The sequence below is a fragment of the Solea senegalensis genome, linkage group LG1 (assembly GCF_019176455.1).
Source record: "Solea senegalensis isolate Sse05_10M linkage group LG1, IFAPA_SoseM_1, whole genome shotgun sequence".
NCBI lineage: Eukaryota > Metazoa > Chordata > Actinopteri > Pleuronectiformes > Soleidae > Solea > Solea senegalensis.
The window spans coordinates 13,313,471-13,331,157 of record NC_058021.1 but is presented as its reverse complement, the minus strand read 5'-3'; the positions used below and the strand labels follow the sequence as shown (position 1 = coordinate 13,331,157).

Genomic DNA, 17,687 nt, shown 5'->3' with positions numbered 1-17,687 from the left:
AAAACAGGCGTCTTTCAAATCAGCTTAGTGAAAAAAAAAAAAAAAAAGGTGCCCTCGAGGAGAAAAATGACAGAAATATAAAAGGCAAAACAAATGAGAAAATTGTTTCCACTCATCAAAGGGGTGGGTGAAATGTGAGTGTCTCCAAACCAAATACAGTACACTGCATCTCGGCAGCACCTGAACACAGACACATCATTTTACGGAATAAGAGTTTTTCATTTCATCCGAAATTCAAAAAACCAACACTGTTTTTGTTACTTTTAACTCACCACAGTTCATGTTATGCATGCTTCACCCTATATTTACCTGTTATCCTTTCAGTGGAATGTATATCAGAAAGATTTAAACGAAAACAAGACTTACGAATGCATTGAGGGTAGTAATAATATCCATCAGCACAGCGGTCACAGTTTTCGCCAGCAAACTCTGGTTTGCAGATACACCTTCCAGACCCCATTTCACAGCCGGCTGTCGTCCGCTCATCGCACCTGCAGGCTGGTGTGAAGAAACATAAATAAATATACAAACAATAAAATATGCTACCTGGCCTTCATATAAAGCAGATTTGATTGATTTTTATAGGATTTATTCGGCTTGGATTTATACGGAATAGTTAAAATAGGCTTTACATAATGAGTGTATCACCTTAGAAAGTGACTGAATATATCTGGTATCTATACGAGTGTCAAGGAATGCACATGTGTAGGAATTATGGGGGCAGTGGGGCTACAGCAGCTCCCTATTAATCTCACTTAACTTAGTCTGTGGATTCTGAGGTTTACTTTTCAAAGTGCTTGGGGCGACCAGTTTAATTCCATGACTTTCTGCTGTCTAAACACAACTGTCAGCTATTTATATGGCGGGGAACAGCCCGGGGACCGTCAAAGTAATGTAAACAACAGCAGATCCCAGTTTAGCAATAATACAAGCGGTGGTGCCAGTGGTCGTTCAGTGGTGTCTGTTAAAAAAAAAAGGCCTGATGTCTTTGAATTTAACGATGTTGTGGCTGCACTTGTTAGTCATGCACACCGTAGCTCAAATACCTGCATGGTGATGGCTGCCAGGCGCTCTAACCGTGTCATTTTACAATCTTAAGATTTTAAAATTGGCACAATATGATTTTATTGCATGAATTCATCCAGCAAACGAAACACGGACTTCCACACTACGCAGCTACACCGCACACAGGCCTCTTAATCTTAATTTACTGATATTTAAAAAACTTTCCTCTGAATTTGTGACACCATTCGCACAAAAACCACGAGAAAAAAAGTACGAAATGACAAGTTCCGTGTTACAACCAGTTTAGTGCCTCACGTATGCATCCACTGGGAGACTCCGCAGGTACTCCATAAGGTCTGTAGAAGCCTTCAATGCATTGCTCACAGTTCACTCCAGCGGTGTTGTGCTAAAGAAGAACACAAGGTGGAGAGAGGTGCTTGAGAGAAAACAACAACAAGTTCAAGGATTACAAATTAACCTCATTTTCACTGTACATTAGAACTCTCTAGATTCAAACTGCACTGACGACGGTTTGAATGTAAGAGACGTTCATTTATGTTTGTACGTTACACTTTGATATACTCTCATACACTATTAATAATACAGAAGATACTACACATAGTACAACTCTATTTTGAAATACTTCATTTGCAAAGGCAACCGATGTTTACTTGTTTTTTGCTCCATATCCACCCCTTTACATGCACACTCTCACACACAGGAATCAGTTTGGACTTGATATGCATTTCATACCTGGCAACCGATGCACACTCCTCCTCCGTCGTACCTGCCGAAGGTGTCTAAACTTGCTCCCCTCTTTTCCACCTCTGGGTCATAATAACAGTCAAAGGCATGGGAGAAACACTGGCAGGCTGAGGAGGAAACCCCCGACACACACACACACACACACAACACAAGATTATTTTATATACCCCTGCAAATTACCCCTGACTCCCATGTGTGTATTTAAGCACCTTAAGCTTCTCATTTTGTGTAGCTGTAAAATATTAGGAGAAACTATAAAATCCAAACTAAACACGGCTCAACATCCTCTTCCTGTACACCACCCCTGTGTGCCATTAATGTTCACGAATGCTTAGGGTGTATTTCCACTGACTGAGTGCACTGATTGGATCACAAGTCTTCTTCATCTCTCACTCACTCCCTCGCTCTCTCTGCTTTCGTCGCTGCTACAAGGTCATGTGTATTTCATGGAGGGGAAAGCAGTCCAAAGCAATTAGACTCCAGCTAACATATTGTCTGACTGAACGGCTCACAGATAAGCTGACAAGCACGAAGGCTTCTTGTTGACTGTTGCCAGCCCGGCGAGTTGCGCAGTGCGCCGTCACCACACATACCATATGTGGAATATCCTCTCCACTTTACACGGACGCTCTCCACAACACCAAATAGGGCGTCCATAACAGCACAGCATGTAAATATCAGAGGCACGAGTCCACTTTGGGGGGTGGGGGGGGGTGGGGTTCGTAATTCAAAAGAGCCAGCAGCATTGGGAGTAGCATTGCAAGGGTTTGTTTCAACATGAAATCAAGCACTGTACATGTACACTTACGCTGGCACTCATTCGGACTGCTGACAGTTGCGGCACGCCACGGCTTCTGGTTAAAACCCGGGCAGCAGCGGTCACATGACTCCCCGCAGGTGTTGTGCAGGCACTCGCACTGGCGTCTAAAAGTCAGAGATGAAACACAAGGATTTAGCGATTTAGCTTATTTCAAAATATAAACAAGTGCATAAATTCGTTCTTTTCTTCTTCTTTTTTTCAAAACACAACACAATGACACAATTATTTCACCATTTACCTCACGACCAAACAATGACACACAAAGAAGCTTTCGTTCATCCTACATTGTTCTGTTTGTTCACAGGTAGCCCTCACGTCATCCGTCACCTCTGTTTACATAGTCACAGACAATAATCAAAGAACAAAACTACAATCATCTGCTGCTTTTTACGTTTTATGTTGATGTCAGTGCACAAACACATGAGGTAACTGTCCTTTCCACTATCGCTCAAATCACAGGATACGGTAGCATCTGTGTGCTCTTTGTCTCAGCTCACTATCACTGACAGACAGACTGAATACACTTAGAAATAGCAGCCGGAGTCTTGCAACAGAGTTTCTCGCCGCTGAAATGCTCGTTAAAAATCCGCTAAAGGGAAATTAATTAGTAAAAAAATGAAGCCTGGGGTGGAAAGAAAACAAAGCTACTGATGACAAATAGAATGTCTTACCTGTTTGGGTTGTCTGGGTTACGCCCCCCTCCGCACACCTGTGCATGCCCATGACACACGCAGCGTCCACCTATGCTGATGTCTTTGATACTGTAATAGTACTGTTAACAAACACAGAGACAATGTTATCATCCACCACGGCGTTTTAAAGCAACTGCGGCGCTATCGGCAACTTCAACCACCACACCAAAACAAATGTCTGACTCTGGTTTGGCAAAGGGGAGAGAGTCATGCACACTGACAAGCACAGACTTACACCAGGAGCTAGAAGCTACTGTATGTCTGGCGCTCATGGGGTGAATCAGAGCATTATAAAACACAAGGTACAAATCAACAGCTGACATCACAACACTGATTCATTCTCAGCAGGTCCAATAAAAAAATTCTCCAAGAGATTACAGTGACAGTGAAAAATCAGACCTCAAATAATGAAACCTAAGCTTTAACTTCATCATAAGAGATAACAACATGTGTTTATTAACATTTATTAAGTTGAGAAGATATTCCTCATGTATTATTCTTCATGGAGAAGTAGGGCGGGAGAATAATCCAATAACAACATATAGTGTGATGTAATTATCTTCAATATCACTACGGCAAAGGTTCAGATACACTATGAGACATTATTAGCCATGAATATTTTACCTTATGGTTTATTGTTAAACAAGTTTTTCATTTGCTGTCCCCAAAATTATGCATTCCCAAAAGTCAATCTTGAATTTTGTGACTCTTCTTGCAAAGCGGTGCCGCATTCTGCACCTGCAGCCTATAAAGCCGTCCAAACCAGTTTTGGCAAACGTCTGTGATGAGTGGATGGACAGACAGACAGACAGACAGACAGACAGACTTCAAAGTGATGAATGTCTGAGCAGGAGAGAGAGAGACGTTCTGTGTGTTTGTGACAGCAAAAAAAAAAGACACGTCCAAGCATTCCATTTTTCTTCCCAAATGGGAAAGTACAGTCTGCCAGCATGACGCCTTTCTGTGAGGGTGTACTTGTGTGTGACTCACCCTGCGCGTTACAGTGGGGTCTCGCTGGGCCTTGGAGATGAGGTGGCCCAGCAAGGTGCTGGTACGGAGGAAGCGTAGGCGGATGTTGGTGGCCTTTGTGAAATCTCGCAGCACTGGTGAGTAGGTGAAGTTTTTGGACCCCGGTCGACCGTTGACCAGAGACACCACAATCTGGATCAAAAAGGTGTTCATTTCACACTTATATTTTCATCCAAATAAATCAAACTGAACCTGTGTTTGGGTTTTTAAAGGATCAGATGTGAAATGTTACCTCTCCATTCTCCAAAGGCAAAATGCGTGAGTACTCTGTGGTGCAGATCTGGTCATCGTCGCTTGAAATACGACCATTGAGATGCTTTCCGAACTTTTCAAAACACTCGTGCTTGGAATCTGAAAAAAACAACAAAAAACACATTCATTTCAGCTGCAAAATAACATCTTAATAAATGAATAAATGGGTGAATGAATATGAAAATATGTGTATTGTTTGCATTTAAAAGCATCATTTCTTTTTTAAAGCGCTGGGGTTTAGAGTGTCATTATTAAGTAATTTGTGAGGAGCAAACAAAAACAGAGCTAAATGAACGGAATAAAAGGAGAGACATTTAAGAATACTATATAAGAATACTAATACGCAAACACGGGTGTCTCCCAGATATTAAACATCATCAGTTCCCGGGAATGAAAGAAGTGTGTCAGTGAACACAACTCACTTCGTCTTCATAACAGGCCTTTTCTTTTTGCTCTGCAGACATGTTGACTTGTCTTGGCAGGGAAGGCACAGATGTAATTAAAACTGATCATAGTGGCTGCATTCCATCTAGCCGTGTTTGTTCCAGGGCTCTAGAATTGAACATGCTCAATTACTGGCACAGATTATAGGGGCACATGACGGGATCTGAGCCACGGTTAACATTATTAATTGCATCTGCGCAGAAAGACAAAATGTCGGGCCATGGAAAGCACTTATTGTAAATGACTGACAGGATTTCAAAAGCAGCGATAGCAATGATTTAACAGCTGCTCGTTACTAAATGCTTTTGACAATCCCGTGTTTTTGTGATTTGCATTTTCGTTAGAAGTGGTTTTCTTTATTCTACACACAACATTGCTGTATCCAAAAATTTAACCAGCTGGGAAAAAAGCGATGGAAAACATAATTTAGTCAAAAACTGATTTACAGATTAATATGATGAAACGCATTCCTGATTAATCCCAACTTCACTGGGAGACACTAGAACCTGCGTTTTCTTATGTTCCTATCTGACCAACGACTAACAACAATCAGTCACCACTTAAAGTTAGTTTTTAATTTTTTTATTAATCCCCTTAGGGAAAGTATTCCTCTGCATTTTTGACCCATCCTAGAATTAGGAGCAGTGGGCTGCCACACTGAGTAGCACCCGGGGAGCATTGGGAGTTGGGTACCTTGCTCAGGGGTACCCCAGCCCTTTTTGGCCGGGCCGGACCTTCCAGTTACAAGTCAAGTTCCCTTTCCACTTGGCCACAGGCTGCCCAATACATATGTAACACAGTAGTGTGCAGGATGTGTTGCCACAAAGGAACTCACGTGCAAAATATTGCCAGGGGGTGAAGGTCCTGCCATTGTCCACAGAGCGCTCCAGCACCCACAGGTCAGGACGGGGTGAATTAGCAAACTTGATGAGGACGTAGGCCACATGGAAGAGCTAAAGAGCAGAAAACAAAGAGTAGGTTAAACAAAAGGCTGTCGCTGCTCTGAGCGGATTTTGGATTTTAGCTTCCTGTGCTCTACCAAAGTCTTGGCGTGCAACTCTTATTTCCTTCCTTGTGAAGGCATGGGCTCTAAATCAGCTTGGATGCTTAATTGCCCAAGAAGGGACAGTTGTGATGGAAATTCAGCCATTCCACTTCACATCAAAGTAAAAACCTCCTGTTTTATTATGATTATTTCCGCTGCAGCAGTATCCGTGCAGCTACAGCGCAAAGCACAAACGATTCCCCGACATTTGCCAGCAATAGAAGCTGTGCAGGTGCAGCCAGGTTAGTAAAAAGACATCAGCCCTAAGCCCACATGATCCAAATCTGTTCTCTCAACTCTCTATCTGCACCTTCCATCAGGATCTACAGGAAATACAAGGGCAGAAAACTGTGTAATTATTGTTTCACACTGAGTCTCCAGTCTCCTTTCTTTGCAATTCACCAAATTCCGAATCAAGACGTACAAGCGGGTGACTTCAGCCTGATTGAACATTGTACGATGGAAAGGGAAAAATATCTCTTTGTTATACGGTCTGGAACTGTCTTCATGTGGCTTGGAATGGAAACCTTGCACGTAACACCTACAATGTCAACAAAAATGTCTCTGTACCTACACCTGACCACCACCACACCCTGTCTTGTTTTTGTGATGCTGAAACACGGTTTATTTTGTGAAACGTCAGTGCAGTGCAAACTATTTAAGTGAAAAGTGTAAAGACCATCTTTTTATAGATCGGCTTGGGCTGTCTTTTTTGTATGCTGAGGAAGCCTTTATTCAAATAAATCGAAAAATCATCACATAAAAAACATCTGGAGAACATCACAGAATGAAGGCAGGCCTGTACTCGTCTGCATCCCTCAGACCTGTGATGAAAACCCCCAGAGGGCATTCGAAACATCCAGATCTGTCTTTCTTTACATGGGGCAGGGAGCCATGTAAACATTTTAAAGGGGTAAAGACTTTGCAGAGTCATGGTCTGTGTCAGGAAGAATCCACATGTATCCTGATGGATTGCTGCTCCCCCAATCCCTGAGAACCAATGGCCTCAGGTTCAAGTAGCTCTTGGGTTGATGGATTGTGAGAGAGTTCACAGGTCAGCTGGGGAATTGTCTGCTCCTGTGGTCTGAAAAGTGTCAACAATCCTGACAAAATCATTAAGTTGCAAATCAGGATTATTATTAAAAGACAATCAAGTCCTTGACTTGATTGTCTTTTAAATAAAATCACTTCACTTCCTCCTGACCTGAACTTTGAATGGGGTGTGTCTTGAAATTAATCAGGGAGCATTTCCACCCACATGGAACAGGATGCTCAAAGAACAAAAAAAGATAAATGGCGCGCACACACACACACACACAAACAAAATGTGGGCTGCTAACCAGCTAAAAATAGAAGCCACGGTTTTGTAATGGAGCTTATAACCGGAATATATTAGTCCTGCTGAGGACCTGGAGGAAGTTTAGTTCACATGGTTTGTGATGACGACAAAGGAGGCAGAAGGGAGGGATGGTGGTCTGGCTATAGACGTGCTGGCTGGCACATGGACCAGGTCAGATTCCAAACATAGCGCCACATTCCCCTTACCTCATAATGCCCCCAAAGCAGAGCAAGCCACTTTCACAAGGATTTTATTCACAGCAGCACACAATAGTGAAAAACTTAGTGCTTGTGGTGGATACAGATAGATGGACAAGACAGTTTATACAGTGTTCCAAGGATGACAATAATCCTTTATTAGGGTTCGAGCAACAAGGTTGCAAGAACCCTATTGTAATCGTAAGGATTCTTCTTCTTCTTCTTCTTCACCAAAGTAAATCGCGTTTTTGAGGCCCTGAACATACCCCAAAACTCACCAATTTTTGCAACCACATCAGACCTGGTGTAAAATTACGTATATTAGTGTTTCGGGAAATGTGCGTCAAAAAATGAAAGTGGGCGGGGCTAAAAACGGATGCAAAAAACTTGTAATAGGTCATCTGCTGTCGGGTTTAACGTACATGAACAAAACTTAATACACATACTCATTAGGTGGGGACGGTCAAAAAAGTCAGTGACGACAAACCTGCAAATCCTACAGGAAGGCCGCCATCTTGGATTGCATGCCAAAACAGAGGCGATTTTGGCCATTTTGCACCAATGGTATTTGAACTAAACTTGTCCTAGAGCCTGATGGGATCACCTTCAAACTTGGTGAGGTCACTGTGGACAAGTTGAGGATCTAAAGTTGCTTCAAACTTTTCAATAAGTATCATGGAGTACAAGAAAGGGGGCGGCAAAGTTGGTGAAAATTTTAATGTTTCGCCACAGGCAACGAAACTCTCTTATAGTGCCTCCTCAATGTGGGCGGAGTCATCATAGCACGGCTGCATGAAATTGCTGTGACGTCGCTTTATACACGACACACACAAACGAATGACTCGTGTCTTGCAAAGCAGCTATTTTCGGTGTAACTGACACAGTCTGAAATGAAATACAGCGGATGGGGTTGTGATGCAGCTCGCCATCGAGGCAGTGCTGTCGCTAAATACACCAGACTCCTCCGTCCTCGCTAAAGGTTGGAGATTAACTGATCTACAGTTCGGCATTGTTCTGTTTGATTCCTGTGTCGGACGTCGTGCTCATGCCGTCTCCCAGTGACGAAACTCTGACCAATCTGTGACCTTGCTTGGAACCTCATTAGAGCAGGTACTAAAAAAATCTACCAGGTACTATCGCTAATGGAAAAGCTAAAACCGTCTCGAGTCGTGCTGGAACTGGGTAGTGGAAAAGCGCCATTATTTAATATGTGGTGTGCATTTATATCACTGTGCCGGCTATTTCCTACCCTGCATTTATTACTCAGGTTGGACATTACATTAAACTAATTGTATGACTAAATCAGGTCTACATAAAAGCTGGCAACTAATGCAAGGAAAGCTTCAAAAACCTTCCTGAATATCATCTCACAAATAGGTGAACAACAAAATTAGGGATGATAATGATTCATTGTTAGTCGATTAATTGTTATTCACCAATGTCTGTTTCTTTCGTTTGTGAGTCATTTCTCTGGACCGCACATACTGTGTAGCTACAACTGAAACCAGCAGAGGGCACACAACAGCCTGAGCGCTCACATAATTAGTAGAAGAAGTCAAAGGACATGAAAACAAATATGAAGCTAGTTGTAGTGAGCCGCACCTCTGCTGGGCACGGCACCACAGCTCAGGCAGCGGAGAGTGCTGCTAAAGCCATGAGTCACTTCTTTTCAAAAGCATCAAACAGCACAGACACAGAACACACACTAATACAACATTAAAAAAAAACGTACTCCACAACAGAACTCTCTTCTCTGGATGCAAACAGCAAATCACTGGTGAAAAGCAAATTCACATCGCTTCACCAGGTTAGTCAGGTTTACACCTGTGAATCGCCCAAACATCTGACTACGACAGGTCGACACAAGCGGCATCATTATCAATATAACTAATCTTCAATATCAATATAACAAATCAATAAGTATATTAATCTTTCAAGCCTCAGACTTGTGAAAAGTGTTTGTTGTTTTCTGTGTTAAACAATCAGACGCTTTATTATCACAATAATTATTAATATCAACTGATTTGAAGCTTAAATTGTGTTTTTGGCAATAAGCCTTAGCATGCAGCCCTAAACAGGAATTGCTGGAATTTATTGTGAACAATTAACTTCAAAATTGACTTATTATTGTTCATTAACCCATTTGACTAACCATTCAGGAACAAATCCCTGAGGGATGATGACAATTGCCTGCAAGACTCCCCACAATATAAAACAAATCACAAACAAACAGCATGATCTAGGAACCACGGGGCATGTGCCGGCACGGCGTTTCTTATTTCAGACATGTCTCTTAAACTCTGCCCTCCCAGTCTGAACACACACACACACACACACACACACTCACTCCTGAAAACACCTACTTATTGCCTGATAAATGCATGAAAGATCGTGACGGCATGCTACGTTCACCAGCAGTGGATTTCAGTGGCACAGAGAGACATGAACCACATTGACAAGCTTCTGGAATCCATGAGCAGAACCATCCTCTGCTCCTCCCTGCATCTGTAGCCTGAGGCTAAGAACAAGGCAGCTGTGCCAGCAGGCCGCTGGTGGGTGTCAAACAAGTCAGGGGTTGAACTGTGACAGGACGGTTTGACAGCCCCACTCTCTTTTGCTTCTACTTTTCAAATTCTTGACCTTGACCTCCTGCAATAAGTGTCACATATATAAGGTAAAGAAGTGTCCAGCTGTCCTCTGGCCTTCTAATTAACGCGACGTGACAACAGAGGCAACCACGTCTCTCATGACCAAACAACATTTAAACAGCAACGTGTTAACATTTTTTCCACGCTCAATACACTTGTAGCAACACGTGAAATGATTTTAGACAAACACACACACACACAGTCAATTTAGAGAAAGCACTCGGAGAGCGAAAACCTCCACCAAGGCTGCTCAGTGAACCATAAAGTGAGCTGTTTAAGGAATTGGCCACAGCCATTTCAAACACAAGTTAAAATGTCTATTGTTCCATCTATTTAATGTTCTGCCGCTCCTGTCTCACTCTAGTAACAGATAATGTATGCACGCATGTGCAGATGAGACGGAGCGCATTTACGAAAGACGTAGTTGTGAGATTTAAACGAGAACTCAAACTCGCTGTCAAGAAGCAGCTGGAACTCTGACTGAGAGCTCCCGAGAGTTTGCTGTGAGATCAGAAGAATGCAATTCAAAGGCGATGAGGCATCTCCCTCTGTTTGAGTGGATCAGCCGCGGCAGACCAGCGTACGCTGCAGACCAATAGGCTGGAACAGTTGCTCTCCAGTTTGTAACAATGCAATGTACAACTGTTTGTCTGTGTGACAGGTGGGCAGTGGAGGGGGAGATGGGTTAGTCTGGTGTATTTTTCTCTGTCTCCATGACCGAATTAGTCGTTTGGTAACAAAGAAGCGAAGAGTCAAAAGAGTTGGTGGTAGTAGTTGTACTACAAAACATAGAGTATATTCATGTTACTGCTTGTTAGCAATTTTCTCTTTGTAAAAGCCTGAGGTGCAGCTGCTCAAGACCTCGCTGTGTTCTTTTCTGTACTGACTTAGGGCTGCAACGATTATTCGGTTTTCGAGGTTTTTGGTAATAATTAAAACAAGCTTTCTGATTTTTCAGCTTCTTAAATGGGAATATTTTCTGGTTTCATCGCTCTGTTGTGGGCAGAACAAGACACTTGAGAACATCATCATTTCCAGGTTTGGTAAACACCAATCAGCATTTTTCAACATTTCTTCAACATTTTATGGACCACACAAATACTTGACCAATCGAGGAAATACCCGACAGATTAATGGATTATGAGAATAATCATTGCAGTTGCAGCTCTACACTGGGTGAATTATGCCGATCAGTTACACCCAACTCTTAAGCAAAACAGCTTCATACAGTAGCACTATGGCTGAAAACACCAAGAACCGCCCGCACAAACTTTTAGAAGTGGACCCTATTAATAAAAATAAACTTCTTCTTTTTTTTGTTTTTTTAATAATCACGATTTCAGCTTCTCACAAACGTGAAACATGCTTCCTCCACCAGCATCACAAATGCCTGACTATGTGTGACTGCACCTCACAGCTCCAACTTCCCTGGGTGCAGTCAGAACAAGTAATGCTGCAGTAAAGGACAGATAAACAACACATAACCTACCAAAGTAGTATAGAAAAATTGCCTTACAAACTGTCTGTGTGACAGGGGGCAATAGAGGATCCGCACTACAGCTTTAACACATTACAAATGCACATGTTCTACACGTACTTTCCTCAAAGACCTTGAAACGTGTTGGGGTACCTCACGATACGATACCAATAATATCATGATACAATGATCCTGTGAATCAATATATTGCCAGACAATCACGATATCTGTCAAACTGAAGAAAACAAAACATCTGTGAACGCTTTCTGCCAGGTAACCTCCGCCCAAGTTTCCGTTATTCGCCGCCATGAGGAGACATCAAGTAGTGACTCCCCTCGAAACTTGGTTCTGAACGGGTTCGAGCCGAAGCGCACGAGTCGCCGTGGAGTGAAACTGGCAGGGACTGTTTACTCTAGAGCGTCTTAGTTTATTAATTTGGTGATATATCGTCGTCCTTCCTCTTGCGATATACGAATATCGTATTGCAAGAGGAAGGACGACGATATATCACCAAATCGATATTTTGCCCAACCTCTAGTACAAACCAATGCTGCAAGCACGACAGTGACTTGACTTAGTACAATATAAATGACTGTAATGTGACAAAGTTAACCTTTGCAGTTTCTATCAATAGCCACAGATGAGAGTAGACTGATGGAAGCACTATTGTTCATGAAACGGAGTCGTAGGAAAACTCCTGCTCTCCAGAACATCCCATTGCATCAGTGCCTGCGTCAGTAAATGTGACCACCAATTAGCATTTCCATGTATGAATTGATGACACGGGCTTTGAAAAGGGTGAACAGATCCTACAATAACCCCACAAGCTTTTCCACACTGGAGCTCCAGATTTAGGAGGCTGTGATGCACTCGCAGAGCCAGAGAAGCTGCCGCTGCTGCTGCTGCTGCACGAGGTGACTGTTTGTGGAGTAGTAAATATCTGCCGGGTTGGCCCGGCGCCTCAGGCAGCCCGGCTAAAGACAAGCACTTACATCACCTCTATGGTCACTACAGCAGTAGGGACATGTCAGTGTCAACTGCACTGTGTGTGTGTGTGTATACATATTTATATATAAGGAAGATATTGACCTGTGATTTAATATAATCTTGTATCGCTTTTGTAATATGTTCAAATCACATGGGAATTCAATTTGGAAAATAGACTCTACATATTCACTGACCACCTGTTGCATGCGTTAGAAGGCTGAATGAAATATCGCCATGCAGACACAGTCGACACCCACAAGATCATTCATGCATCCACGATCCAAGCAACATGCTTGGTTGTGTTCTAAATATTTAGAGCACTTATGTCAGGGGTACTCTGAATGTTTTCTGTCAAAACACTTGCGTACAAGTGTCCTTGTTTTCTGTTTGAGTATTTTCTCACCACCAAATTGCGCCACCTCTCCACTTCTATCCATTTATCAAATGAAAAGAAAAGGCCAGGTCATTTTCAGCAAGGCTTAAGAAGAACTAAACCTTTGTGAGAGTCTGAGAGCACAGAAAAGATGTCACACAATACTGCCTCGAAGGATTCTGACACAAAAGGGGGCGACGGCTGCAAATAAAACATTCAACCCTTCTTTGGTGGGAGGTGGACCCCTGAGAGAGGGGATTAGGTTCCAGGGGAATGTCTCTAAAATAAAGTTCTTAGAAGCTTTGTCTGTTAGTGATTGCAAAAAAAAAAGTGCCAAAACATCTGCATGAACATTAAACATGAACCAGCTCTTTTCTGTCTTGCAACTTTAGCATTTAAAGTCTTAGTATGTCGCACATGTTCACAGCCTCCAGTGAAAAGCGCGAGTATCCAATGGCAGCGCCTGCTCAGCAAACACGTCTATAAATCAGAGATAAACAACAAGATGTTCCGCGATCGGAGTGCATTTAAAGCCACAACACCGCCGCTCAAAGCTCCGTCATCAACACGTCAAACACATGTCAGCCACAGGAATAAATACACAGCCTTAACCGAACTGAACATCACTTTCCCCAACTAATCCAAACTTCACATAAAACAACGACTACTGATGTTCATTAACACCCACCAAAGGCAGCTCAGCCTCATCAGATGGGACACAGACAGCAGTAAGCCCTTGGCATGTTTGCCTCACATGGTCTACGCTTGGCTCACTCAGGCAGATAAGCACATGTGGTCAGGGCTCCTAAAAATACATTCCCCACAAAAAAGGAGTGATGCATGTTGCGAATGTTTGCCAGGACAATGCCTTGCCTACTGTGTCCCGTAAATAGTTTAACAGGGGCAAAAGTTCTCGGAAAAGCAGCCGGTACGATGTGCGACGCGTACAGTACAGACTGGGATCATTCTGGCGACTAAATAAATGATCAAGAGTTTAACTTATATGCAATAGGCCTTTGTGATGTAGGCTCCTATAAATATCTAATTAAAGTCAAAGTCAAATATTCTCTGCTAATCCCTTGATAAACAAACACGCCTCTTCATTTGCCTGCTTAATCTGACATACAGGAGGAGTAAGATCCTATCATCATGGGTCACGGGTAGAGAGCAGAGGGGTCACAAAAACAAGGAAGGAAAAGCTTGTCTGCTCACATCGGGCTTATCCAGAGGAGATTTTTCACCCAAGACACAGAGACAAAAGGTTACGTGACTGGCAGCCCTCAGCCTCAGGACTAATTGATATAAAACAGAAAGGGAAATCTGAAAAACACAGCCTATGAGGGCATCTGTGAGGCAGCAGATAAATGTAGGGTAATAGCACCATACTATCATGTCCACACAAGGACAAAATCCAACACACTGATGTGCAGCTGGGTGATGATAGTGAGATACTCACATCTATACAGCACATGTATGTGCAGCGCATTTTCTAGCACTCATCTTTCATGACAATTCACACGCTGCCAGCACAGCCATCAGGAGCAACGTGGGGTTAAGTGTCACACCGGCACGTAGGCCGGAACCAAACCCTTAACCTTCGAGTTGAAAGACAACTCACTCTACCACTGAGCTACACGCACCCAATTTAAAGGAATACTTCACTTCAATACTTAGAATAGAGGTAGTATTTTTGAAAAATTGTTTCCCCCTGAGTCGAGAAATATCTTCATTCCTTTTTTTCCGTTACGTGCCCACCAGCGACACTTGGTCCGAGCCTTGAAACTGCAACACCAATTGCGCTCTTTTTAGACCCACTCATAGGAGGACGGGACCTCATTCCCACAATGTAAACAGTGTCTGCCATCTTTGCTAACAGTTACGCTAATAGGACCAAGTGTGGTGGGCACGTAACAAAGAAAAGAAGGAAGATATTTCTCAACTCAGGGGAAACTGAGGTTGGGAACCCCTTTTTTTAAAAAAAATAAATAAATACTACCCCTATTCTAGTAATACAAAGCTAAATGCAAAATGGTGAAGTATTCCTTTAAGGACTGAGATTATTACTGAATGAATGACTTCATTGTGGTTTCAAACTTCTCTCTAAACAGCAAACAAAGGAACAATCGTTAAACACAGAAACATTCCTCAAATCCAAGGTAAAACATTTACAGCAATTACATTCGTGGCTCTAAGTGTGTTTGCACAACACACAAAAATGTGTCCGTCTAATTATGCGATCAGTGGCATTTGGATTGGAATGATGTGAATGAAAGCCTGTCTTAAATAAACCTGGTGTGAAGAGACCTATATTTTCCAACATGAAATAGTAGAACAAACACCAAGCTTTTACCAAAAACATTAATTAGGGTTCCACTCCAGTTTTAAGAGAGCCAGGGTCACGCTATTGTTCAAGTGTCAGGGTAGGTCACACTAATACGTGGTTTTCTAAAACTCCATGTTACATCCATGTTTCCTGGATGTGTTCCAATAAAGTGGTTGGGAAATAAGTATACTGAATATTGTATATGAATGTACTGAATGTATACTATATTGAACCTTCATATTTGTATTAAAAAGTTTATATAATAATAGTTAATGTATAACTATAATGTATATTGTTATGCAACCAAACCAGTGAGCAGGTTTAACAAAGCCTTGTGAACCCTGAGATCACTAAGTCAGAGTTTTACTTTGCATAACTAAAACACAGATTTGTGTTGGTTCAATCTACTCTGACAATATTGACTCTGAGTTTAGTCTGCGTCTGGTGTAAGGAAAAAAAATCTCTTGCTTTTGCAAATCACCATGGTAACAGGTCAATAAAGAGCTCCATTTAAGATCCCGTGGAGTTAGAGAGATTGTGTGGCAGTGCACAGTTATCTCTCTCCGTCTTTAATGAAAACGGCAGCGACAGTGAAAGAGACTGAGTTACAAGCAGGAGTGAAAACCTTATCGCGTTAACACTATCACGCTATATTCAGCCGAGTGCATTAGACCACATTATTAAGTGGACTTTAATTTGCTTAATGGGTGCCAAAGCGCTGAAATCCACTGTGTGTTAGTTTACATTTTAAATATAACAACTGAACACTAACTGTTGAACTCACAGTCTGGCCCAGATTAGCAGTGGAACAAAAAACTTTGTCAATATCTATATTAAAACCCAGCACAAACATTTACATATTTATACATCCAAACAGATGTGGATGAAGCAATGGTGTATGATATTTGAATATAAAAGAAAGTTTATTTTGTTGTTAAATGACAAAAAAAAAAGGTGTAGAGTGACAGGCTAATATCACTCTACACAATTCGGCAAATGAATGCACCTCAATGGGCAGACTGTCAAGATTTACATGAGTTTAACATAAAATGAGGGCTGATGAGAGGGTCAGTCAAAGTAAATATTTTCACAGGATGATGTTTTTACATAAAAAAATAATCAGGGAATCAAAGTTATTACCAAGGATGAGCCGATACAATACTACTAGTACCGATCTGAAAAGTGGTCAAAATGACTGGATCAAACATCAGCAGGGTGACGGTTCAGTTCTTTATAGGAGCATTTCTTATATAGATGGAACATTATAGTATGTTTTTGAAATGGCTGTTTGTGTGAAGTTGGTAAATGTGTCAGTTCAAATATGTTGTTGGCAGCTTAGTCGTTTAAAAGCTGTAGAAATGACTGCATCAGACTGACATCTGTATCGATAAATCCTCAAGGTTGTGATACCAGCATTCATATGGGAGAGAAGACAGAGGTATCAAGACATCCCTTGTCATTACAGTCCATGAGTGTACATACATATATATATGTAGAATTTTATTGACAATCCTTCCATTATCTGTCAAGACATTTAAACTCAAAATGATCAATGTCATGATAGCGGTAAGTACAAATGATTGTCTCGGGATCACAGTTCTCTTTTCATCAGATTAGTCTAGTTTTACTGAGGCAGACATAGCTGAACAACCCTCTTTGCAGAAAGAAACGGAACTGGATCAGTCAGTCAAAAAAAAAAAGCCCCCTCTCTTTGAACCCCGTCATTTCAACATAAACATCAGCGATGCCATTATCTAATATATCTGCTGAAAGCTGTGTAGACAACGGCAGAGCAGCCACCTGCGTTGGTCTTGAAAGAAACCACAAGAGCCATTCATTTGAGTCTAACCCACATTTCATTGAATACTTCATTTATCCTGTGGATTTCAAAAAATAATAATAATAATAATAACAACTCACATATTTACATAAGAGTGCATATGTTTACTTATCTTTACTCTTGTTCGGTTTCTTTTTATTATTCTTATATATTTATATCCTTTTTTTTCATGCTCTTTGAATAGGTGCAGCTGTAACACAAGAATTTCCCCTCGGGGATCAATAAAGTATTCTGATTCTGATTACAATATGGTTTATGCAGACATAATCAGCCATGAAACGTATATTTAATTCATTCTGTCTGCCGTTTCTCTCATTTCTCTCTCGCATGCTTGCAAAACTATTTGGCTTGAGTTCGCTTGTTTGTTGATAGTGCACCAGATGTTAAGTAGCTGTACAAAGACGTCCTCAATAACGGATCACAAATCATTTTCATTTCCCATTATGCCACC

General features: G+C 41.7%; 1 protein-coding gene across 3 annotated transcripts in view; it reads right to left on the bottom strand.

Moving 5' to 3' along the window:
* LOC122767258 (laminin subunit alpha-3-like) overlaps nt 1-17,687 on the bottom strand; it is a 56,582-nt gene that overhangs the window by 36,376 nt on the left and 2,519 nt on the right. For all 3 annotated transcript variants that reach the window (XM_044022701.1, XM_044022684.1, XM_044022692.1), the window contains exons 3-10: nt 5,843-5,960; nt 4,544-4,662; nt 4,273-4,443; nt 3,262-3,362; nt 2,579-2,694; nt 1,759-1,877; nt 1,321-1,411; nt 367-498 (exon numbers count right to left, since the gene is read on the bottom strand). In XM_044022701.1, coding sequence (XP_043878636.1) covers nt 367-498; nt 1,321-1,411; nt 1,759-1,877; nt 2,579-2,694; nt 3,262-3,362; nt 4,273-4,443; nt 4,544-4,662; nt 5,843-5,960 — 967 coding nt within the window. The remainder of the gene's footprint in view (nt 1-366; nt 499-1,320; nt 1,412-1,758; nt 1,878-2,578; nt 2,695-3,261; nt 3,363-4,272; nt 4,444-4,543; nt 4,663-5,842; nt 5,961-17,687) is intronic.